We start from the raw sequence: 27,098 nt of genomic DNA, 5'->3' as shown, positions 1-27,098 counted from the left end.
GACAATGGGTGTGCTCCCTAATTCAATTAGCCAGATGGGTTTTGTTAACAGTGATGATCAAAAAACGTTGAGAGTCATTGTCTGTGTAAGAGCTAGCATTCCACATCCATACCGCAACCCCCCTTACCCCCCCCCCCCCGCCACTGAGTGTGTCTGGTAAGCTTTGAAGAATCAACAATCCTCCCAGTCGCATGACTAACCTGCTGGCCAACCTGGGAATTGATTGAATTGTGTATCACAAAAGTTTTGAGACAGACTGCAATATTTGAAGACCAAAGAGAAGCAAGGTCTCTCTCGTTCTCTCTCACACAAAGTTCCAGGGACCCACGGAAGTAACTTAAGCCTCAAGACAGAAGACCCCAGCAGCCTTCCAGTACCAGTGAAAAAAGTTTGAAAGTGTGCACTGGGCGCCAAGGAGAACTGCAAGACTTAACTTCAATCAAAGACTTCACAGCACAACTAAAAAACAGTAATAGAATTCCATCCACTACTTCAAACCTTCTCCCTTTAATTATTTCTCCTCCTCTATCTATTTGTATGTGCGTTTATCGCGTACGCATGCTAACTTGGTTGTGTCGCGTATTGTTAGTATTTTTAACTGAGGTAGAGTGTTAAGGTTAATAAACTTGCAACTTTTTTGTTTAAACCTGAGAAAGCCTGTCAGACTGAACCTTTGTAATTAGAGAGCAGTGAGCAAGGACTCACTGAGGTGAAGCTAAAACACTGTGTTGTTAAATTTAAACCCTGTTATGGCCAAACCAAAAAAGGGGCGAAAGGGGAGCCAGAGACCCCTTCCTCACCCGCTCGTAACAACATCAAAGGCGCTACCCTCATTGACCCTCCTTGTTACCTCCTCAAAAAATTCAATCAGTTTAGTCAGACATGACCTTCCCTTAACAAATCCCTGCTGACTGTCATTGATGAATCCGTGCCTTTCTAAATAACTATTTATTCTATCCCTCAAAATTTTTTCCAATAATTTGCCCAACGGGCCACTAAAAACTAAGCAAGAGTAGTTAGCAAGAACTGGGAAATATTTAAATCTTAATTATATGCATTTTCATTTTTAAACTCACCATTCAACAGTTGGAACAGCAAATATCTTTATTAAAAAAAACCTGGGTGAGACTACAGTACATGTTTTTCCATGTTATATTTCAATATTCATTGCATTAGGCACTCTGTGACATTGGCAAGACTACATGGCGCTATATAAAAGTCCGTTTAAAAAACAAAATTATAGTAACTCCAAGGAGAACTGCATTATTTGAAAATAAAATGCTGGGGGAACCTTGCAATGCAATGGATTAGATACTATCCTTTTCTCTTGGGGACTAGGTTCAATTCCAGCCCAGACTGATGAGATGAAAGTCTTCTGTGTCAGCATCACAGGCCAACAGTACAAACAATCCTTAATGCAGTACTAATTAACAATCTCGCTCTAACGGGCCACAGAACGGCTGACGTGGGAGATGGCAAAAGTGTTGCACAGGTGCAACAGAGGTGTTCTTCTGAGGTTAGACTGAACCAGGTTATTGGAGCAAGTAGAATGAGCTTCTCTATTAGCTTGACGCCAATACTAGGAGCCCACAATGTGGACAGTCCCATTTCCTAGCACCAATATTCCTCATCCCGATGAGGCATAATTTGATTTCACCTAGTAAAATACTTCTGGACTGAATGAGAAATTCAAGAGAGCAGACTTGGATTATGTGACACAAGAATGCTATTACAAGCAGCAGAGAGGAGGTATTGTTGAACAATAAAATTCTATTTTTGGTGATGTGGTTCTGAGATGTGTTATCAGTAGGGCCCTACCAAATTCAAGGTCAAATTTTACAAATTTCACGGACACAGCAATTTAGGAATTGTTGGAGTTTCACAATTTCATATAATTTAATCAAATTTCACGGTGTTGCAACAAACCGCAAAAATGATCTATTTAAAACAAAAAAAGACAAAGGAGGTTCTGGTTTCAAATGGCATTTATTGTATATTTAACTATTGTAAAAAGCTGACTATGAACTGGTCACATTCTTTACTCGCTGAAGTCAGTGGTTGAATGTGAGTATGGAGCAACTTGCAACTGTCTTTCTTCATTCCGTCTCTGCGCCATTATCACCTGTCGGTGTTTAGACACTGCTGTCTTCACGTCCTCAGAGTTTGTTGGAATTATTAGACAGCAAGGTGGGGGATTCTGCATTCCACAGAGTTCATCTCTGTGCAACGTGCAGCAAAAACCTTCGGTAGGTAGCCCTGTCATAGTTTATCTGCACTTGGCAAGCAACCACCATTTTGCACATTACGTTGAATGAATAACCACACCTTTGGGTGATCAAGTTTTTCCAAATGTATGTTGGCACTTGCAAAGCATCTACAAGTTCAATTTTAACCAATTGACGATTTTCTGAGCTCTCTGTCAACTTCTTAAAAAGAGATGAAATTCTTGCTTTTTTTTTGCATGTTCGTTTTGCTGCAGTGAGGTGTCAGATGCTCTCTTTCTGCTGTGATAGCTTTTGGGCTCTTAAGTGGCACTGAACCACTGCCTGCCATGCGTGATCCAACGAAACATTAATACTTGCACAATAGAGTATTCCACCATTGGCATGCAGAATTTGGCTTCCAAATTCTTTTACTCAGTGTGCTGCAGAAATGGTTTGGTAGTTTTTGATTTGCTCATTTTGGCATTTTTACTTGTCTGCTAATACTTGAGACTGCTTCTCTCAAAGCTGCACCGGAAACCCTCCTTCAAATACCAATTAGCGAGTTGAGATTTGCGTCAATCACTAACCCCACAATGCTTGCAATGTGCCCAGCAATCAACGAGGTGAGCCTTGTGTCAATCACTAAAACGCAGAAAGTTTGCAAAATTGCTGATTTAGTGCAGGACCTGAGATTTCACGGTCTGTGATGCATTTTTCACGGCCGTGAATTTGGTAGGGCCCTAATTATCAGGAAGATCCCAGAAATAATCCTTGCTATGTGCAGTTAGCCTATCCCAGTTCAGACAGCAGTGAAAACATTACAACTGGCCTCAGTATCCCTTGGCTGGAGAGATGGAGGAAAAGAAAATTCAGCCAATACTCCTGATCATTATATAGTTACTGCTGTAATTTGCATCTGTGGATGTCAAGTGATTGGCTGAGCTCTGATGTGCCCATTCCCCTACCCAAAAACAAATAGCCCATCAGTGGTACATCACAAATGAGCCAAAACAAAGAACTTTTGGAACTCTTAATACTATACCTGAACATTAGTAATTCCCTTGTAATAGGAAGACAGGTCAGAAAAAGGATATTGTAGAGATGGTATAACGTTTGACTACTGTTTCTCAAGGTCAGTTAGATATTCTAAATCTGCATAAGTAAGGGGTGCAGAAATCATTGAAGGTGACAGGGCAGGTTGAGAAAACGGTTAGTAAAGCATACAGGATCCTGGGGTTTTCAAGTAGGGACCGAGAGTATATAAGCAAAGAAGTTATGATAAACCTGTATAAAACATTGGTGTGGCCTCAACTGAAGTATTATGTCCAGTTCTGGGCACCACACATTATGAAGGATGTGAAGGGTTTAAAGAGGGGGCCGAGAAGATTCACAAGAATGGTTCTAGGGATAGGTTGGAGAAACTGGGGCTGTTCTCCCCTGAGAAGATTAAGAGGAGATTTGATAAAGGTATTCAAAATCTTGAGGGTTCTGAACAGTGTAGATAGGGAGAAACTGTTCCCATTGGAAAGAGCAAGAACCAGAAGGCTCTGATTTAAGGTGATTGGCAAAAGAAGCAACCAGGACATGAAAAACTTTTTTTTATGTAGCAAGTGGTTAGGAACTGGAGTGCACTGCCTGAGCGCGTTGTGGAGGCAGATTCAATCGTGGTGTTCAAAAGAGAACTGGATAAGTATCTGAAGAGAAAACATTTGCGGGGCTATAGGGAAAAGGTGGTTGAGTTTCTCGGTGAGTTGTTGTTGCATAGAGCCGGCACAGACATGACCGGCTGAAAGGCCTCCTGTGTTGTAACCATTCTATGATTCTATAAGTTAAAATGGATTTTTTTTTAATGCTTTTAGTAGTAGAGTGCAGGATGGCAAATTTCTTCTGTCCTATCCTTGTCTTTAACATCGTGGTTCAATATAAAAATAACATAGGAACCCTGCATCATACTAAAGTATTGGTAAAGTACAAAGATCAGCCAACTGGTTTGGTTTTGGAAAGGATGGAGATGTTTGGTTTGAATAAATGTTTATGTTTTTAAACTCCTGCCATTGGTGTTCTGGTATTTTAACCATCATTTCCTCAGGCACATTAAACATCTACACTTAATTTCCATTTTAGTTTTCCCATGGGAAATCTGAAGCACTAATTTTACTTTCGTCCTTTTACAAAGTTATATTTTTTTCCTTTCTTATTTTCTCTTGGGAATAACTCTTTAATTTTTGTTACGGTACTGGGGGAAATAGCACCAACAGGCCATCAAATTCCCTTTCATCTTCAAGAATCATTTTTAAAACAGGATGCTTGTCTCAGTTATTTGGGTTTGCAAAGGTGGTCCGGGATGTTACTGAATTCTCCTACCAGAATGCATTTTAAGAGTTGTACAGCATCTGATGCCCTATTTTACCCTAAATACATTAAAGTGAGTTCATGAAATACAGGGAGACCTTAAGACCTTTTTGATACAGGATGATACAGTTTCAGTGATTGGCTTTTTAGTTGGAATAAGTACTGAAAGGATAGCAAAGGTGCCAATATGCTTGGATCAAGATTTCCATAAAATGCATTCACAAATCGACAATTGCTGTTTCATCGTATGCAAATCTTTTCAGATGGATCTTTCAGAAATGAGCCATTGTGCTCTGTATTTAATCTTAAATTCTGTGCAATTTAAGTCCTTATGCTCTCCCTTGTAAATTATTTTAGTTATGGCTCTTTGCAGTTATTCAACTGTATGTCAAAACATAATCATTGTTTTCTTTAATCATTGATAGTGATGTAGATTTTACTGTGATATACAAGTACTGATCCAATTATTAATTCAATATAGTGTTTTGACTTTAAAATAGCTGATGATTTTGAGCCACGCAGTATTAATGCAAAGATTTGATTTTGTATTGCTTCCATCCATCCATCAACAATTTTTAATACTTCATGAATTCTTCAATTAATGCTTTATTTCAAAATCTCTAGATAAATTGGTAGATGCATAAGGGTAACCTACCAGTTCTTTCTGAATGCGTAGATGTGTTGCATGCCTTATTTTGCTATTGTTAGCAAAATCAAATTATTTAATTCATTAGAAACAAAATAGCAATCTACTACTATATGTTTTTCTGTCATTTTGCATATAGGTCGAGCAGAGCAGACTGCAGCTGTGCATCTTCACCCACCTGCAGCTTGACCTTGTTTTCTAAGCAATGCATAGTAAAATGACTGACTTGACAGACTCATTAGACTGTTTCACATTTGATGAAGGGAGGCTAGATTTGTCATTTAATTCCTGCTCATTGTACATTGATCCCTGCTGGATCTGTGTGTACGTGAATGTGAGGTGAAGGCAGGTTTTGTCTTGGCCATGATGCCCCTTTTGGTTGAATAGCCTGCTCGTAATTAATGTTGAGGCTCACATGTAGATAGTGCCCATTGGTCAAAGCTAAAAATAAAATGAACACTAAGAAAATCTATAATTCAAACCAACTACTTTATGAATCTTTGTAGGACGCACTCCCCAAAGAGCTACACTTCTTTGAAAAGTTTAACTTTACTGAATATTGTAGGTCGAGGAGAGCAGACATAGACTAGGGTAAAATCTCCTTGTATTTTTCTCTACTTTTCTTCCATGTCCTTCTGAAGAGGTATCTGGTACTAAGTTATGATCCCCTGGGTATTGACCATCTTCTGATGCATGTAACACTTCGCGGACAATGTCTGTAGGGACCATCACTGGTTGAACCGTTTCCTGTTTTGGGGTGATTTCTACACACACATCCAGTTGTCACTGATGTTGAAAAGGACCAGGATTCCTGAGAGCTGCATATTTTCTTTGTCTTGCCTGGATGTCCTTGTAGTGCTGATGCTAATTGCATGCCCCAGTGTCAAGCAGACTGAGATCAGTTAACTACACACAACAGGAATTGATTCTCAAACCTTCTGATCTATGTGGTTAAATACTATACCATGCAATGCATTAGAAGCATTAGTTGGACCAAAGTAAGATTTCTTACCTCACATATGGTATTTAAAGCTAGCTTGTAATGTTAGAAAAATACATTTTTCCATTGGCTAATATCTTGAGGGAAAGATGAAAGTCGTTACATGCAAAGAAACCTTACAATAAGCTATTATACCAAACTTTTAAGATGAGTGCTTTAGATATAACTTTTTCTCACCCCCTCCACTCCACTGAAGATTGGACAGGTCTGTGCATTTAATGTATCAAATAGTGGAACTGACCTTTTTAAGAGTTGAGAACAATTGCTGTGTGGGTGCTAGAGTTCAAACAATCAAACAATAATAAATAGATCCAATCAGCTGCTTTCTAAATCTGATCGGATGAATTTAGTTTTGATTGTAATTTATATTGTGGAACAGATATTAAAATTTAAGTTTTCTTTGTACAGACAAGTTTGACCAGTTTTGGGCCATCAATCGAAAACTTATGGAATATCCAACAGAGGAAGGAGGGTTCCGATATGTTCCTTTCAGGATATATCAGGTGACAGCCTTCACTGCACGATAACTGTATCATTTGCATGTACGCTTTTATTGCATAAGCAAATTCTCTGTTTTTCCTGTAATTCTGTGAAATTTGATATAGTTCATGCCTTTGGCCTAAAGCCGTTGTGAAAATTTCACTTGGGTCTCGCTTTAGAGTCAGAGGCCAATAGTATAAACGAACTATTTTTTTTACTTCCAATAGAAATTTCACTTGACAGGGCAAGTTCTGTTGTATCCGGTGTCTACCATTCTATGATGATGCCTTTTTCATTTGATAATTGATAATTTACTTGTGAAGGAATACTTTCTCTAGCTTACAACAAATAAAAGTTATTTCATTGTATCCTTGCCAATGCAGACTCAATGGGGTGACTAGCCTCCTGTTATGCAGTACTGTTGCATGATTAACCAGGTGTTGTTTTCCAAAATGAAATGCACGCAAATTTTTGTTCTGCATCTAATATGTAGTCTACTCTCTGATTCAAAGTTCTTTTTTTGTTAATCATTGCCAACTGCTCACCTAAGCAAGCTGGCAACTTTCTGGTCCTTCATCTGCTCGGTACTACCCTTGTTTGTGGGAGACTTTAAAACTGGTGCATGGCACTTTGTGTTATCTCTTCGTCTATCTGATATTTCAGCACATGCACAGAAGAGAGAGCGTACAATACATTATGGGGTGTTAATTGTCACCTTTGTTCCCCTGTGAAAGATTAGGGTTAAGCATATTACCAGACAAAAATAGGACATACATAAGACAGACCTAATGGGATATAATTATTTACCAGCAAAATAATTTTCAAATGTATAGTAAAATTGTTTACTCATTTGATGATAATTGCAATCATGGGTCCTTGGTGTGCTTTTTGTTTAAATCATTGTTATGATAACATTTTGTAGAGTGGAATGCAATAACTATACTTCTAATAACTGAAATAGTGGAAGCCTCATTAGTGTACTGGTTTGAAATTTAGACTGATAATTAGAAATAAATGTGCCATTATTGTCTGTCATGTTGCAGCCAACAGCAGGTTGAGTATAAGTTCCTTTTCTCCAGTAAAGCCTAAACAAAAACAAATCTTTATCTAATGGGCTAGCAAGTAGTTATTTCCGAAACAAGGTCAAGTATCAGAAGACCAGCCTTTTAGACAAGATACCAACAATTGAGGTGCTTCCCCCCCTGCCCCAATATAAAGCACAGGACTGAGCATCAGCTAAACAAAGTTGGCTAGTGTACATCTTTTTGTTGAGACAGTGAGCTGATGACACGTACAGAGTTGTACCTGAACAGAACTAAATTAAAAATTCCTAACTAAATTTGACTGATGGCTCCATGCAACATGTGATTTTATAAGATAGGGGTGGTTTATACCCCCTTCCAAAGTGGGAACTGACTTGGCAGCACAAAGCTTGTTATGAATCGAATTTATTGACATAAAGGTAAAGGCAAGTTTGTTAAGTTTTCAGATAACCATAGTCACAAACTCAGGTAGTGATTAACAGCCTAACACAGATATTACCCATATTAGAGACTGGATGGCAGAATGCACGACTCTTTCTCTTGCAGCTTTTGGTCTTCAAGTTTTTGGTCAGTGTCTCTCTTTTGTCTCTTGTTATTTGAAAATTCTCTGCCATACAGTGTCTCGACTTCTTTTATCCTGGCAGCTTTTCAATTAACCCTCCCAACTAAATTTGACTGGCTCCATGCAACATTTTTTTTCTTTGTAACTTTTTCAGTAGGCCTTTAATGTTATTGAGTGGAATTTAATTACAAAAGTTAAAAACATTTTTATATATATTATATATATATATATAAATCAATTGCCTGTCGTGTTGCACAATAGGATTTAGATATAAGCACAATCTTCGTCAGGAAGGGAGCAGAGTTGAGACTGTGAAGGTGGGAGGTGATGTCCCGCAGGCATCTATGCTGGGACCACTGTCGTTCATAGTACACACAAATGATTTGGGCCCAGAAATTGGAGGTATGGGTGTTGAGATTTTGCAGGTGATATTTGCAGGGTATAGTTAATGTGAGGGGCTGGACCAAAATGCAGGGAGACACAAAAAGATTTGCAAAGTTGGTGTAAATGGCAAATGAAATTCAAATAGCAAAGTTTGAGTTAGTTCATTTTGATAGGAATAAGGAGGCTACTTATTCCTTTGGAAGGTAAGAAACTAAATGGATCGCGGAGTTATGAGATTTGGGAGTATGAACACATAAATTCATAAAAGTAGCAACATAAGTTGATAAGGCCATAAAGAATGTACCAACATACTGGAATGCATTACTACAGGAATAGATATGAAATCAGGGAGGTGATAAATTTAATACAGTTTCTGTATATATAGCAGCTTTAACATAATACGTCCCAAGATGCTTCACAGACATTATAAAATAAAATATGGCACCGAACCACATGAGATATTGGGGCAGATGACTGAAAGCTTGGTCAAAGAGGTCGGTTCTAAGGAGTCTCAAAGGAGGAACATGAGATAGAGAGGTGGAGGGGATTTAGGGAGGGAAATCCAAAGCTTAGGGCCTAGGCAGCTGAAGACGCATCCACCAGCGGTCGAGCAATTAAAATTGGGATGTTCAGGAGGCCAGAATTAGAGGAATGCAGTTATTTTGGAGGCTTGTGGAGCTGGAAGAGATTACAAAGATATTTTATGCATAATTTATATAGAACTTTGGTTCCACTGCCCTTGGAGTACAGTATGGAGTTCTAGTCATCATGCTACAATACTACATACTGTAATTCTGGTCGTTATTCAGTTTCTCTTTGCTGCCAAGTGTGCAAGTACATCAGATAGTCAGTTATGGGGCTCAGCTTTGATGCCCTTCATAGTCTAGTAACCTTGACACACCTTCAAGGTTCACTAGTAAATGGTCAATTGCACAAGGTACCGGAAGGCTGCTCATGCATGTGGAATTGTATCTCATCGACATGTCACTAACATTTGAGAGGAGGAAAGGCTGGAAATACTCAGCAGTTCAGGCAGCATACGTGAAGAGTTAACTTTTCAGGTCCATGACGTTTCGTCAGAACTAAACGTTCTGAAAGGATTTTTAGTGTAACAGTGATGGAGACCTGCAGTGGGTCGGGAACCCGTTTGTCAAAGGAAGTGGGCTTTGCCCTGGCTCTTGGCTCAACCATGGCATTAGTATCCTACTTCTGAGTCTCCCAACAAATCAGTGCGGGCTTGATGACATCCCGCCCCCCCCAGCTAGTAAAGGAACCTCAGTAGGGGTCAGTGGCCGAATTCTACGTTGCTCCCTGAGGCTTCAATAATGACAAGAATGGAAAGGAGACGTAGGATGGCTGTTCCCCAGATCTCTGACTCTTCCCTGGAAGTACTGCTGTGGATTCTGAGGGACTGAAGTGAAGTACTGTTTCCTGCAGACGAGAGGAAGTGGCCAGCCGAAGACCATGCAGGTGTGGTTGGAAGTGGCTGATTAAGTGGGCAGCAGGAGTATGGTCCCTCAAACCTGGCTACAGTACACCAAGAGGTTGAATGACCTCACGAGGGCGAGAAATGTGGCATAACATTTTCAGGTACCAACCCCCAGCTCTGACATCTCCAGCATCATTTTTCTTGAGGCACTTCCTCACGTCCCCATCTGAGCAGGCAACACTCACATTCACCCTCCTCTTATTGCCATCTCCATCCATGCATCAGTCACCCTTCACAGTTGGTGTCATTCCTTCCTTTCTTCACAGTCCATTTCTCATACTCATAACTCTCTACTTTTTGCTTTCTCTCCTTGCAAGAGAAGAAGCACACAACTCTAGGGGAAGGCAAAGAACCAGGGTGGCCCTCCAGTGATGCACACCTTTAAAGGCCGCTGACAATGTATGCCCACTGAGTCCACAGTGAAGGAGGTCTGGTTCCAGGAGGCTGCAATGTCAGCAGCGATCTGCCATAAAACTTTGAGCCTCATGAGGCCCTTGTGCTCAGACATGTTGAGAAAGCTGATCCTGCCTGTTTACCCTGGGGGTATCACCTCCTTCGAGTGGATCTTTATGTCCACCCCTCTATACTGTGGAGCGGCATGTAGCTGAGAAGAAGGCAGCTGATGCTGCTGTTGGTGTTACTGATTCTCTTGTTCCTGATCAGAGGTTCATGGTAGAGGTGCATAAGCTGGTCCCATGATGCATTGAATACTGACAGCTGGGCAGATCAGATGAAGGTGAGTAAAGTTCAAGGTAGGTGAAATGACTTCCAAAAAGTTGGAAATCACCTGTGAATAAGTGAAATCTGAATCTCAGAAGAAACGCTGTAAGCACAAGCCTTTCCTAGAGGCAGGCCAACAGCTATTTCATCAGACGTTTCATCAGATGAAGGGTCACTGACCTGAAACGCTAACTCTGTTTCTCTCTCCCCAGATGCTGCCAGACCTGCTGAGTATTTCCAGCACTTTCTGTTTTTATTTCAGATTTCCAGCATCCACAGTATTTTGCTTTTATTATAGCTATGCAGTTTCACTGTTTAAAGGCCTGTCCGTTTCATTGATCAATCACTCACAATGTGAGTGATTTCAGAGCATGACAGGCCCCCCCTTTTTATGTTTAGTTATTTTTTCTTTTTTATTTGGTTATTTTATTTTAGTTTTTTTAGTTCGGTTAGTTTGTTTCTACTGTGCCTACCTACTGTTTCTGTTTTTAATTTTTAATGTTTGAGCTTTGTGCTTTACAGTCAATTCACACCCTCTTTGTACTAATGCCTTGTCTTTCACCACACCATTAACATACCATTTGCCTTTGTTCCATGACCTTCTGGTCAGTTATTCTCTGTGACCTTGTCCTATCAACACCTCTTTTGTTGCCTCCTGACCCACCCCCTGCTTTATTTGCTTAAAACCTTCTACATTTCTAATATTTCAGTTCTGAAGAAAGGTGAGTGACCTGAATAGTTAACTCTGCTGCTTTCTCCACAGATGCTGCCGGACCTGCTGAGTATTTCCGTCACCTCTTGTTTTTATTAACTCACAATGTGCTCTTGCCTTGTTGACCCTGGTGAACTCCACACAGCTCAAGAAATCTGTTCACTGGCTGTTAAAGACAGAATTCAGGGTTAAAGACTCAATTAATTGATTATTTTAAATGACTAACCTGACAGCTCCATGGGTTTTCCCCACTCGCCTCCAAATGGGCCCAGTGAAACTCTGAAGTGGGTGGGATCATGTTGGGTTTCCAACCCACCAGCATAGTTTTCTAATAAAATTCTGCTTCGCAAACTTTATACAGATGAGACAAATCCCTTTGTCCTCATATTTGTAGGTCACTTTGAATGAAGAGTTTTGCAGGTACTGAGGACCAACAAGTCAGCCATGAAGATAAAAGTGGAACAATTGTGTAACGGTCCAAAACTGACAGCCCCTGTCACCTGCCTATAGATGACCCCACCTTGCTGTTTAGTAGTGGTCTCAAACCAGTAACATGCAGCGCACCATTGTTTTGCATGTTACTAGTCTGAAGCATTACTAAATGGACACCAGAAGTGTACTGACAGAGCAACACATCAACAGTGAAGAGCCCAAGGTGCAGCACAAGAAGTCCTTCAAAAGATCATGGTGCTGAGCCTGATATCCACCACCTCTGTCATGAGCTTCTGTGGGACCAAGAAAAATACAGTGCATCAGTAGACCTAAATGCTTCTCTCCCAAAAGTAAAGGCACCTATCATATGGTACAAATCTCTTACACATGTTAAACTAGATAGCACACTGGCACAATTCAGCCTTATGTGGCAGTTCCTAGCCAAGGAGTGTATAATTTTTTTCCCTAGATTTGGAAGAGCATTACCAGCCCATGAACCATACCATTGTAACATGAATGTTCTTTTCCAGTACCTTTCTCGCACATCCAGTCATCCCAGTCATTGGGTTTGATCAATGAGACTCCAACCTGGTGGGGTGGGGGAAAGGAGGTAAGTACCTCAGTGTGGGGAGCGGGGTCAAACTAATATCACTAGTCTATGGGCTGACGGGAAGGGTAGAGTTTAAGCTTAGGCAGTTTGGTGGGGGGTCGGGGGGAGAGACAAAGTTTTGGGGGGGCAAGGGCAAGTAATTTAATTGTTATTGGAGGGGGTGGGAGAGGGATAGAATGAAAGTTTTTTTAATTAAATGTTTCTTTAAATATTTAAATTGAATGGTAGGGCTTGAAGCCCTTTAAAAATGGCAGCAAGCCTGTGCACAGGCAGCTGACACTATTGCCAGGGACTGACAGCCTGGCCCCTCCACGTGATTGGGGTGGGGGGAGGGGGGGCGGTCCACCCCGGCTAGTTAAATGAGCTGCCATGCTTAATATATTGCAGTGGCTGTGCGGTGTGCAGCCCGCGCATGCGGACTGCGATTGTTTTCGTCTGCCGCCAATTTTGGCAGCTTAAGTATAAGGAATTAGTGTAGGATTAGTATAAATGGGTGGTTGATGGTCGGCACAGACTCGGTGGGCCGAAGGGCCTGTTTCAGTGCTGTATCTCTAAAAAAAAAAAGTCTGAAATATACAGAAGTCCTTCTCAGACTACCCCTACCTTTTTGATGTGTCATTTACAGAGACCTTTGAGGCTAAATTTGATAGCCCCTGGAAACAGATGTGGGAATCACAATGCATGATTAACTTGCACCCATTGCTTATGATGCAGGCAGATTGCCAGCATTATGATGCCTACTCATTCCAATGATTTCTTTTGACAGGGGAAAATGCATTTGCATTCAGTGTCCACCATGCTATGATGTCATTTTCATCTAGCAATTGATAATTTACTTGCAAGAGGAGCATTCCTCCTGGCTTACAACAAAATAATGCACTGTATCCCCACTTAATGTCAGCACAGACTTGATGGGCCGACTGGCCGCCTCCTATGCTATACTGATCTATGATTAACCTAGATGCTACACTGGAGGTCTTGGTGGAGGAGGTGGAAAGGAGGAGAAATGTGTATCCAGAGGGACCAAGAGACTCTCCTGACAAGCTTAGAAGGCAATGGAAGCAAATAGCCCATGGAGATCATGCCTGAAGTCAAATCCTGAGGACCTGATGCAATGCTGCAAAAAGCTCAGTGATCTGACACAAGTGGTCAAGGTCAGTAATTGCGTCTTCAAATGCCATATCACACCAACTGCCCCACTAGCCTCAGGTACTGCTCAATTCACCACACCCACAATCACTCACCTACCAACAATCTGTACAAACAGGACCTCATACCTGACTGTCATGCAGGTCCCCAACTGCCAAGAATGAGGAACATTGGTTTTGTCATATGAACATTGATTTTTAGCTGTTGCTGGAGCGAGGAAATTACTTGTTAAGCAGATCAGCCGTGGTTGGAAAAAAATCATTTACATACTATCAGACATCGAAGGTAAGGAAGCACATTCCAGGGCCTGCTAAGGAGGATACAATCCACAAGGGTCAGGACTGGGGGTTAGACCAGGCAGTCACATGACATACTGGCTGTTCCAGGGTTTTCTTTTGAACTGGCCACAAAGAGTTTGAACTCAGAATGATTGCTCCTGTCTGCTCCAATCTCTTCCTCACAAGCCTCTGAATCCACTGAAGACACATGAACCCCAAGAGAGAAAAGTCTCCTGCAGCGAGCAAGGTTTAAGAAGAATACTGGACCCCAACGAAAAGCAAGATCTACCTACAATCAAGGACTCTACAGTGAGCTCGAAGAACCATAACAAAAACTCTTCAGATATTGCCTCAAACTTTTCCACTGTATTTTTTTGCATGTGTATATCGCGTATGCATGCGAGCGTAGGCGTGTCGTGTATCTGTAGACGTCAACCGAATTAGAGTTTACGTTTAATAAATTTCAACTTGTGGCCAAGTAGGCGCTGTGGTGTTCTGACACTGGGAAAGTAAGGCGTGGGACTGTTTCTGAATAGGGAATTGGGATTATGGTTACTGGTATCACACTCGGATGAGTTGCCCACGGAGAGCTCACCTGGAAAGCGACTGTCTAGGTTGTCACATGTGTTCCTCATTCTCGTCCTCATGCTCCTGAGCTGTTTTTTTCAATTTGTTCGTGGGATGTCAGCGTTGCTGGCGAGGACAGCATTTGTTGCCCTTGAGAAGGTGGAGTGCCACCTTGTTGACCACCGCAGTCCATGTGAGGTAGGTACACCCACAGTGCTGTTAGGAAGGGAGTTTCAGGATATTGACCTAGCGGCAGTGAAGGAACGGCAATATAGTTCCAAGTCAAGATGGTGTGTGGCTTGGACAGGAACTTGCAGGTGTTGGTGTTTCCATGCATCTGCTGCCTTCCAGGTGGTAGAGGTCACGGGTTTGCTATCTAAGGAGTCTTGGTGCGTTGCTGCAGTGCATCTTGTAGCTGGTACATACTGCTGCCAGTCTGCGTCAGTTGGTGGAGGTCATGAATATTGAAGGTGGTGATAGGGTGCCAATCAAGCGTGCTGCTTTGTCCTGGATGGTGTCGAGTTTCTTGAGTGTTGTTGGAGCTGCACCCTTCCAGGCAGTATTCCATTACACTCCTGACTTGTGCCTTGTGTACAGTCTTTGAGCAGTCAGGAGGTGAGTTACACGCCGCAGGATTCCTAGCCTCTGACCTGCTGTTGTAGTGATGATATATATGTGGCTACTCCATTTCAGTTTCTAGTCAATGGTAACTCCCAGGATGTTGATAGTGGGGGATTTAGCGATTCTAATGCCATTGAGTGTCAAGGGGGAGATTCTTCCTTTTTTGAGATAGTCATTGCCTGGCACTAGTGTGGCATGAATGTTACTTGCCACGTCTTGCTACATTTCTACATGGACTGCATCAGAATCTGAGGAGTCACGAATGGTGCTGAACTTTGTGCAATCATCAGTGAATATCCCCACTTCTGACCTCATGATTGAAGGAAGGTCATTGATGAAGAAACTGAAGATGGTTGCGCCTAGGGCACTACCCTGAAGAACTCCTGCAGTGATGTCCTGGAGCTGAGATGATTGACCTCCAACAACCTCAGCCATCTTCCTTTGCGCTAGGTATGACTCCAATCAGCAGAGTGTTTTCCCCCTGATTCCCATTAACTCCAGTTTTGCTGGGACTCCTTGATGCCATACTTGGTCAAATGCTGCCTTGTTGTCAAGGGCAGGCACTCTCACTTCTTGAGTTCAGCTCTTTTGTCCATGTTTGAACAAAGGCTGTAATGAGATCAGGAGCTGGGTGGCTCTGGCTGAACCCAAACTGAGCGTCACTGAGCAGGTTATTGGTAAGCTAGTGCCGCTTGACAGCACTGTCGACGACACCTATCACTTTACTGATGATTGAGAGTAGACTGATAGGTCAGGAATTGGCCAGGTTGTATTTGTCCTGCTTTTAGTGCACAGGGCATAGCTGGGCAATTTTCCACATTGCTGGGAATGCTAGTGTTGTATCTGTACTGGAACAGCTTGGTTAGGGGCGCAGCAATTCTAGAGCACCAAGTCTTCAGTACTGTTGCTGGAATGTTGTCATGGCCCATAGCCTTTGCAGTATCCAGTGCCTTCAGTCGTTCCTTGATATCATGTGGAGTGAATTGAATTGGTTGAAGCCTGGCGTCTGTGATACTGGGGACTTCAGGAGGAGGCCGAGATGGATCATCCACTCGGCACTGCTGGCAAATGCTTCAGCCTTAGCTTTCGCACTGATGTGCTGGGCTCCGTAATCATTGATGGGGCTATTTGTGGAGCCACCTCCTCCAGTTAGTTGTTTAATTGTCTACTACCATTCACGACTAGATGTGGCAGGACTGCAGAGCTTAGATCTGATCCGTTGATTGTGAGATCACTTAGCTCTGTCTATCGCATGTTGCTTACGCTGTTTGGCATGCAAGTTGTCCTGGGTTGTAGATTTACCAGGTTGACTCCACATTTTGAGCTATGCCTGATGCTGTTCCTGACATGCCCTCCTGCATTCTTCATTGAACTAGGGTTGATCCTCCGACTTGTTGGTAATGGTAGAGTGGGGGATATGCTGTGCCATGAGGTTACAGATTGTGGTTGAGTACAATTCTGCCGCAGCTGATGGCCCTCAGTGCCTCATGCATGCCCAGTTTTGCATTGCTAGATCTGTTCGAAATCTATCTAATTTAGAACGGTGGTAGTGCTAGGAGGGTATTCTCAATGTGAAGACAGGACTTCCTATCCCCAAGGCCTGTGTGGTGGTCACTGCTACCAATACTGTCATGGACAGATGCATCTTTTTTTTTATTCATTCATGGGATGTAGGCGTCACTGGCCAGGCCAGAATTTATTGCCTATCCCTAATTGCCCTTGAGAAGGTGGTGGTGAGCTGCCTTCTTGAACCGCTGCAGTCCATTTGGCGTAGGTATACCCACAGTGCTGTTAGGAGGGGAGTTCCAGGATTTTGACCCAGTGACAGTGAAGGAACGGCGATATAGTTCCACGTCAGGATGGTGTGTGACTTTGAGGGGAACTTGCAGGTGGTGGTGTTCCCATGCATTTGCTGCCCTTGTCCTTCTAGTTGCTACTGGTCGCGGGTTTGGAAGGTGCTGTCTAAGGAGCCTTGGTGCATTGCTGCAGTGCATCTTGTAGATGGTACACTCTGCTACCACTGTGCGTCGGTGGTGGAGGGAGTGAATGTTTGGCGACGGGGTGCCAATCAAGCGGGCTGCTTTGTCCTGGATGGTGTCGAGCTTCTTGAGTGTTGTTGGAGCTGCATCCATCCAGGCAAGTGGAGAGTATTCCATCACACTCCTGACTTGAGCCTTGTAGATGGTGGACAGGCTTTGGGGAGTCAGGAGGTGAGTTACTCGCCTCAGGATTCCTAGCCTCTAACCTGCTTTTGTAGCCATGGTATTTATATGGCTTCTCCAGTTCAGTTTCTGGTCAATGGTAGCCCCTAGGATGTTGATAGTGGGGAATTCAGCGATGGTAATGCCGTTGAATGTCAAGGAGAGTTGGTTAGATTCTCTCTTGTTGGAGATGGTCATTGCCTGGCACTTGTGTGGCACGAATGTTACTTGCCACTTATCAGCCCAAGCCTGGATATTGTCCAGGTCTTGCTGCATTTCTGCACGGACTGCTTCAATACCTGAGGAGTCACGAACGGTGCTGAACATTGCAATCATCAGTGAACATCCCCACTTCTGACCTTATGATTCAAGGAAGGTCATTGATGAAGAAACTGAAGATGGTTGGGCCTAGGACACTACCCTGAGGAACTCCTGCAGTGATGTCCTGGAGCTCAGATGATTGACTTCCAACAACCACAACCATCCTCCTTTGCACTAGGTATGACTCCAATCAGCGGACGGTTTTCCCCCTGATTCCCATTGACCTCAGTTTTGAACATAGAACAGTATAACACAGTACAGGCCCTTCGGCCCACGATGTTGTGCCGAACCTTTAACCTACTCTAAGATCAAACTAACTACCTACCCTTCATGATACTATCATCCATGTACCTATCCAAGAGTCGCTTAAATGCCCCTAATGTATCTGCTTCTACTACCACCGCTGGCAGCGCATTCCACGCACCCACCACTCTCTGTGGAAAGAAACTACCTCTGACATCTCCCCGAAACCTTCCTCCAATCACCTTGAAATTATGCCCCCTGGTGATGGCCCTTTCCACCCTGGGAAAATGTCTCTGACTATCCACTCTATCTATGCCTCTCATCATCTTGTACCCCTCTATCAAGTCACCTCTCATCCTTCTTCGCTCCAATGAGAAAAACCCTAGCTCCCTCAATCTTTCTTCGTAGGACATGCCCTCCAGTCCAGGCAGCATCCTGGTAGATCTCCTCTGCACCCTCTCTAAAGCTTCCACATCCTTCCTATAATGAGGCGACCAGAACTGAACACAATATTCCAAGTTTGGTCGAACCAGGGCCTTATAGAGCTGCAGCATAACCTCGCGGCTCTTAAACTCAATCCCCCTGTTAATGAAAGCCAACACACCATACGCCTTCTTAACAACCCTGTCAACTTGGGTGGCAACTTTGAGCCATCTATGGACATGGACCCCAAGATCCCTCTGTTCCTCCACACTACCAAGAATCCTGTCTTTAAGCCTGTATTCCGCATTCAAATTCGACCTTCCAAAATGAATCACTTCACACTTTTCCAGGTTGAACTCCATCTGCCACTTCTCAGCCCAGCTCTGCATCCTGTCAATGTCCCGTTGCAACCTACAACAGCCTTCCACACTATCCATAACTCCAGCAACCTTCGTGTCATCGGCAAACTTGCTAACCCAGCCTTCCACTTCCTCATCCAAGTCATTTATAAAAATCACAAAGAGCTAGGGCTCCTTGATGCCATACTCGGTCAAATGCTGCCTTGATGTCAAGGGCAGTCACTCTCACCTCACCCCTTGAGTTCAGCTCTTTTGTCCATGTTTGAACCAAGGCTGTAATGAGGTCAGGAGCTGAGTGGCCCTGGCGGAACCCAAACTGAACGTCACTGAGCAGGTTATTGCTAAGCAAGTGCCGCTTGATGGCACTGTTGATGACACCTTCCATCACTTTACTGATGATTGAGAGTAGGCTGATGGGGCGGTAATTGGCCGGGTTGGACTTGTCCTGCTTTTTGTGTACAGGACATACCTGGGCAATTTTCCACATTGCAGGGTAGATGCCAGTGTTGTAGCTCAACTGTAACAGCTTGGCTAGGGGCGCGGCAAGTTCTGGAGCAGAGGTCTTCAGTACTATTGCCGGAATATTGTCAGGGCCATTGCTTTTGCAGTATCCAGTGCCTTCAGTCGTTTCTTGATATCACGCGGAGTGAATCGAATTGGCTGAAGTCTGGCATCTGTGAAGCTGGGGATTTCAGGAGGAGGCTGAGATGGATCATCAACTCGGCACTTCTGGCTGAAGATTGTTGCAAATGCTTCAGACTTATCTTTTGCACTGATGTGCTGGGCTCCCCCATCACTGAGGATGGGGATATTTGTGGAGCCACCTCCTCCAGTTAGTTGTTGAATTGTCCACCACCATTCACGGCTGGATGTGGCAGGACTGCAGAGCTTAGATCTGATCCGTTGGTTATGGGATCGCTTAGCTCTGTCTATCGCATGCTGCTTACGCATTTTGGCATACAAGTAGTCCTGGGTTGTAGCTTCACCAGGTTGACACCTCATTTTGAGGTATGCTTGGTGCTGCTCCTGGCATGCCCTCCTGCACTCTTCAATGAACCAGGGTTGGTCTCCTGGCTTGATGGTAGAGTGGGGGATATGCCACGCCATGAGGTTACAGATTGTGGTTGAGTACAATTCTGCTGCTGCTGATGGCCCACAGCGCCTCATGAATGCCCAGTTTTGCATTGCTAGATCTGTTCGAAATCTTTTTTTTTTATTCATTCATGGAATGTGGGCAACGCTGGCCAGGCCAGCATTTATTGCCCATCCCTAATTGCCCTTGAGAAGGTGGTGGTGAGCTGCCTTCTTGAACAGCTGCAGTCCATTTGGGGTAGGTACACCCACAGTGCTGTTAGGAAGGGGGTTCCAGGATTTTGACCCAGTGACAGTGAAGGAACAGCGATATAGTTCCAAGTCAGGATGGTGTGTGACTTGGAGGGGAACTTGCAGGTGGTGGTGTTCCCATGTATTTGCTGCCCTTGTCCTTCTAGTTGGTAGAGGTCGCGGTTAGGAAGGTGCTGTCTAAGGAGCCTTGGTGCATTGCTGCAGGGCATCTTTCAGATGGTACACACTGCTGCCATTGTGCATCGGTGGTAAAGGGAGTGAATGTTTGTACATGTGGTCTACAGTCAAGCGGGCTGCTTAGTCCTGGATGATGTCGAGCTTCTTGAGTGTTGTTGGAGCTGCACCCATCCAGGCAAGTGGAGAGTATTCCATCACACTCCTGATTTGTGCCTTGCAGATGGTGGACAGGCTTTGGGGAGTCAGGAGGTGAGTTACTCGCCTCAGGATTCCTAGCCTCTGACGTGCTCTTGTAGCCATGGTATTTATATGGCTACTCCAGTTCAGTTTCTGGTCAATGGTAGACCCTAGGATGTTGATAGTGGGGGATTCAGCGATGATATTGCTGTTCAATGTCACGGGGAGTTGGTTAGATTCTCTCTTGTTGGAGATGGTCATTGCCTGGCACTTGTGTGGCGCGAATGTTACTTGCCACTTATCAGCCCAAGCCTGGATATTGTCCAGGTCTTGCTACATTTCTACACGGACTGCTTCAGTATCTGAGGAGTGACGAATGGTGCCTGACATTGTGCAATCATCAGCGAACATCCCCACTTCTGACCTTATGATTGAAGGAATGTCATCTATCCCATTTAGCACTGTGATAGTGCCACACAACACGATGGATGGTATCCTCAATGTGAAGTCAGGACTTCGTTTCCACAAGGACTGTGCGGTGGTCACTCCTACCAATACTGTCATGGACAGAAGCATCTGCGCAGGCAGATTGGTGAGGATGAGGTCAAGTATGTTTTTCCCTCATGTTGGTTCCCCCACCACCTGCTGCAGACCCAGTCTAGCAGCTATGTCCTTTAGGGCTCGGCCAGCTCAGTCAGTAATGGTGCTACCAAGCTACTCTTGGTGATGGACATTGAAGTCCCCCACCCAGAGTACATTTTGTGCCCTTGCCACCCTCAGTGCTTCCTCCAAGTGGTGTTCAACATGGAGGAGTACTGAGTCATCAGCTGAGGGAGGGCGGTAGGTAATAATTAGTAGGAGGTTTCTGTGCCCATGTTTGACCTGATGCCATGAGACTTAATGGGGTCTGGAGTCGATTTTGAGGACTCCCATGGCAACTCCATCCTGACTGTATATCACTGTGCCGCCACCTCTGCTGGGTCTGTCCTTGAGTGGGACAAGACGTAACCGGGGTTTGTTAAGGCGGTGTCTGGGACGTTGTCTGTAAGGTATGATTCCGTGAGTATGACTATGTCAGGCTGTTGCTTGACGAGTCTGTGGGATAGCTCTCCCAACTTTATCACAAGCCCCAGCTATTAGTAAGGAGGACTTTGCAGGGTCGACAGGGCTGGTTTTGCCGTTGTCATTTCTGGTGCATAGTTCAATGCTGGGTGGTCCTTCAGGTTTCATTCTTTATTGACTTTGTAGCGGTTTGATAAAACTGAGTGCCTTGCTGGACCATTTCAGAGGGCGTTCAGAGTCAACCACATTGCTGTGGGTCTGGAGTCACATGTCGGCCAAACCAGGTAAGGACAGCAGATTTCCTTTCCTGAAGGACATTAGTGAACTAGATGGGTTTTTACGACAATCGACAATGATTTCATGGCCATTATTAGACTAGCTTTTAATTCCAGATTTCTTAATCGAATTCAAATTCCACCTTCTGCCATGTTGGGATTCGAACCCATGCCCCCAGAGCAATATCCGAGGTCTCTGGGTTACTAGTTCAATACTAGTGACAATACAACATATATCTAGTGGCAAGGGCTATTTCCTAGTGAGGACAAGGTGGTGTCACATGTAGCAGACCACTGCGAATCTTGACACCTCTTCAGAGAACTGCAGGGCGCCTCCAGAGCAGTCCAGGCAGGGGAAGCGTTTTATCAGCACACCAATAGTCTGCCCTGTCGCAGTTTTGTGTGACAGCATTGCTTTCATTCTATGCATGTTGCTGACTCGTGCGTGAGTCATGAGCCATGCCATCAGTATATATGCCTCGTCATCCAGAAGTCACCCTTTGGTTTGTTGTGGCTCAAATGCAGCTGGCACAGCAAATTTCCACAGAATGAAAGCATAATGACTGTTGTCAGGACACTGTGCATTGTCTGTGGTCACATACCAGCTGGATGTCACGGGAGTGGAATCCTTTATCGTTTCAGTATCGGACAGAGCTGACATGTGACACCTACAAAGCGATGTAGTTGGCGGCAGCCTGCACCATGGGCAATTCTAGCGAAGGCACATGCTCACTGCGCCTGCTCCTTTTTGGAAAGCGAGAAAGACTTGTAGTTGGCCGTCAGTGAATTAACAGTGGATGGAAAACTGCGAGATGTTCCTAATATTTCCAGCTCTAGCCTGTCAGGAGCCAGACGCATAAAAGATCATTGCTGCGATTGCCTTCACGACCACTGGCAGTGGGATCATTTCCCTGATTTGAGGTTGCAGTTGTGGCTACAGCAGGTAGCAGATTTCAGCGAGGGCATCCTTACTGAAGCACTGACATCCCTCACATTTTATTGAGTTTCAATTTGGAAAGTTGCTTCCTGAACATCCTTGGGATCTATGGCCTCCTGTTGAGAGTCCTTCTCCCCTTCCTCCCCCTCCCTCATCCAGCAGCTTGTCCTACTCTGCGTGGCCTCTGCTCATTCTCCATGCTGTATTCCAAGAGGGAATGCCTACGAAAGCACCTATGTCTGGGAGCAGCTAGTTTTTGCAGAAACCTTGAAGTCAACAAAAATCTCTTCAACACTTGCCACACAACTCCCTGTGAATTTTTGAAACTTTAAGCTGTAGAAAACCAAGCATTTTCATAATCCAACAGCCAGAAGAAATAAACCAGCAACTAACCTGTGTGAAGTTGAAGATCCCTTTAAATAGTGATGGTGGGGATGAGGTTCTTCCTGCTGCTCACTGCATGTTCAGCTCTGCGAGTTTAAAAGAGGTGTAAAATCAATGTTGCACGTTGATTAACGTTTTGATCTGCCTAGACCTTGTACTTCCTGCAGCCATTAACTGTGTGTGTGCTTTCACCCTCACCAAGATGCCATCCAGCGTGATTCACCCCAAAAGTGTTCACACGTGCCGCAGATACCATTTTGGAGATCTAAGAGCACTTGTAGCACCCAAAAAACAGTCTCAAACAATTCCAATTTCGTGCTCCCAACTTCAAATTAGAACCTTGCCTTCAAATTTCCTTCACCGTGCAATTTAATATTTTTCCTGGATTTGTGTGCAAGGCTCCCTTGATGCAGTTCAGGGGAAATACACAAGCTGTTGTTCCCATGTCCAAAGCTGGACAAGGCCTCTAAGATATATCATGTAAGTAGAACCCTCAGAAGGCAGAAGTATATTTGTTACATGTGACTCCTGAAAATCCAATTTTTGGGATGCCAGTATTCACTCTGATACACAGAGCGTCTTACTCTGACATTATTGAGTGCGACATGCCCTTTCTGGGATTGAGCTAGATATGCACATTATTGTCCTACTTTCATTATTATAAGCACCTTGGGACGTTTTAAGTGGTTTCTGGATGCAAGGTGATGTGATAGATCCGCAAACATTGCTAGTGATTCTTATTTAAATGTAACATCTGTAGCTATATTTGGATAACTGACTGATCCTAACACATATTGGGAATCTTTTAGCAAAGCTGACCAGTGAAAAGGACTGGGCTCCTTGATCAACTTTAAACCCCGAGCTGGAATTGATGCTGAGTTTAGATTCCTTGGGTCTCTTTTTCTACCTGTACCTCACAGCATTGGGTTTTTATATCTGTATATTGGTTCATGGTTCTCAAGAACTTGATTGCTCTATTGAGAAAGGAATCTATCATCCCAATCAAGCATTGTGGGACTCATGACTGTAACCATTTTTCTAGTGTCCAAGCTGCTAACTTTTGCTACTTTGATAAGCTCCTACAATGTGTGAAAGATGTGAAATGAAGATTATAAATAGATCATCTAACTTGGTAAAAGCTTCTTCATTCTTTGAAAAAGAAATGTTTTCCACTCAATAATCCTGCATATCCAACATTACAAATAGACAGAAAGAACATGTACATTGTGCCTGTTTCAGCGAAATAAAATAAGTGACAATAAGGTTCATTCCTCAAGGCAATGCCTTGACCAATCAGAGTCAAGCTGCCTGGTTTAAATTTCAAACAAAGCTTGGCAGTTAACTGTCAGTCACCGTAAACTGGTGCATTCTCCGTGGCAATGCCTCTATCAATCAGAGTGCACTTGCCAACCAATCAGCACTCTCTTCTCATACAGAATAAAGTTGTTGTTTTCCCTTGCATTGGTATTCTTGCGAGTTGTCCTGATAAGTACAAGATGAAAAGCTTTGACAACATGTCTCTATTTTCAGCAATACTCAAGCCGTTAAGTGTTGAAACATATTGGCCTGGAATTTGCAGTGAGATTTATGGAGAGGCTATCAGCACTCACCCTTATAATGGAGGAAATCTGACAACAACTTCTGGAGTGCATCCATGCACAGTTAAATGCAGAAATCCAGAAGCTGCTGTCACAGATACCCTGTTCCTTGAAATGACTGCAACAGCGTGAATATCACGTACTTGTCAACTAGTTCCGCACTACAAATGACTGAAAAAGTTAAGGCTGGTGCATTCAGGAATAAGTGAATTTTAACAGTGTGTTAAGTGATAAGTAGTTTTGAACAACCTCCCTGGCTGTGACAGATTAATCTTACAAGTATTGTAAGTATTAGAAGAAATTAGTGTTGGAGGTTTAAATTAAATTATTTTCTTTTAACTTTTTAGTGTCTTGTCTCTTTTGCCTTTCTCCTTTCATCCCATCTGCATTTCCAAATCTTTATTTCACTTTTCCTGCTCATCATTTAAACCTAATTTATATTTCCTGCTGTACGCTTCCTGGTATCGATTCTGCTGGTCTTGGTGAAGATTCTTCAATCTGATTAGTTGAAGATCATTGCTGTTACTTTTCCCCCTTCACAGATGCCACAAAAATACTGTAGAGTGTGCTGTGTAAAACAGATACCCGATTAGAGGAAATCTCCACTGATGAACCCACAAAAAGTCTCTGGACTGTTGTCAGCGAGATGAATAGTGAGCACCATTCCTTCACCGCTGAGAGCAAAATCCAAGCCATAGGGTTGGGAAATATCAACTAATTGGTATAGCTTAGGTTAAAATAAAGTGGTCTGAAGGTGCAACATCTTTTATAAGGAGTGGAAATGCCAGATCGCTTGCCAGCATGGGCACAGGTGGTGTCAGGTTTTTATATGCTAACAACAGCAGCAACTTGCACTTACAATAGTGCCTTTAATGTAAAATGTCCCAAGGTGCTTCATAGGAGTGTTATCAAGCAAAATTTGACACAGAGCCACTGGAGATATTAGGACAAATAACTAAGAAAGACCCTGGTCAAAGAGGCTGATTTTTAAGGAGCCTCTTAACGGAGGAGAGAGAGGTAACGAGGTTAATGAAGGGAATTCCAGAGCTTAGGGCTTGGACACCTGAAGGCATGGCTGCCAGTGGTGGAGTGATGAAAATGGGGGATGCTCCAGAGGCCAGAATTGGAAGAGGTTACAGAAATAGGGAGGACCAAGCAAATGAAGGGATTTGAAAGCAATGATGAGAATTTTAAAATCAAGGTTTTGCTGGACCAGGGACACTAGGTCAGCGCACATGGTTGATGGATGAACAGAAGTTTGTGAGAGTTCAGATACGGGCAGCAGAATTTTGGATGAGCTGAAGTTTGTTTGATGGGAGGTCAGCCAGGAGAGCATGCCAAGGACATGTTTCCTGGGAACTGATTTGTCACGGGCCTGGTGTGGAGAATCCTTCTGCTTGCGATATCTCTAACAGAGCGATAACCTTTTGTTCGGAAACATTTTAGACAAAAGTTTTGAAATTCTAATTAATATTATACTAACTGCTAAATCAGTGACAGTCAAGCACTGCATAATAATGATACTTAGTTTTCATGTAATTTTGAGTGGTCTGTTCTTCCGCTCTAGTAATTTGAATTTAGGATGAAGGCTATTATGAAAAAGTATTTTTCGCTAAGTTATTTGAATTTGGAGTCTGTTATCTTGTTTTTAAACTCATTTATCATGGACCACTCTGCAAAGTTGCATTTTCACTCAGCGTAACTGACTCATTAAACTAGTATTAACAAAAAGAGGAAGTGTAACCCTGAGTATGGGAAAGCAAATTGGTGGCTTATGTGTAAATGGTTTGCTGAAGTTCTTAGTAGTTAATTATATTTATGGGGTATTCTGCATTTCCTTTGGACTTCTAAGTCCACACTTATGGGTAGAGGAAAGTGTATATTGGTCACTTCTCGTAAAAGTAACTGTGCCATAGATCAGACACTGTTCCAAGAATCATTAAATTATTCCAGTCAGAGCCGATTATTTTATGCTAAACTGTATTTATTTTAGTTTTTTTAATAATTTGAATAGCTTTTATCATTTCAGTTTTAAATTTTGTTGAAATTCTGGAGAGGGAAGATCACATAACTGGCCATTACCTGAAGACAGATCTTAATCTAAGCATAAATTGAACTTGATTGTGTTTGAGTTGCTATTTGTAAATTATTCATATTTTTTCAGTACATGTTAATTTGATGCCACAAGTATTAGAGCAACTGAACCCAAGTAAATGAACACTTGCTTGAGATTTGACCCAGTCTATCTGGAATCTATCTTCAGGGACAGAGTGGCTGCGCATTTGAACGAGTATGATCTGATCAGAGAGTCAGCATGGATTTGTAAACGGTAGGTTATGTCTGAATAA

At 43.2% G+C, this 27,098-nt stretch overlaps 1 protein-coding gene across 3 annotated transcripts in view; it reads left to right on the top strand.

The window, feature by feature from the left end:
* Nucleotides 1–27,098, top strand: part of atg5 (ATG5 autophagy related 5 homolog (S. cerevisiae)) — a 289,336-nt gene that overhangs the window by 133,245 nt on the left and 128,993 nt on the right. For all 3 annotated transcript variants that reach the window (XM_068027020.1, XM_068027007.1, XM_068027015.1), the window contains exon 6: nt 6,611–6,705. In XM_068027020.1, coding sequence (XP_067883121.1) covers nt 6,611–6,705 — 95 coding nt within the window. The remainder of the gene's footprint in view (nt 1–6,610; nt 6,706–27,098) is intronic.

This window comes from Heterodontus francisci, chromosome 3, assembly GCF_036365525.1.
Source record: "Heterodontus francisci isolate sHetFra1 chromosome 3, sHetFra1.hap1, whole genome shotgun sequence".
Lineage (NCBI taxonomy): Eukaryota > Metazoa > Chordata > Chondrichthyes > Heterodontiformes > Heterodontidae > Heterodontus > Heterodontus francisci.
The sequence above is the reverse complement of the archived record's forward strand: the minus strand, read 5'-3'. Positions and strand labels throughout refer to the sequence as shown.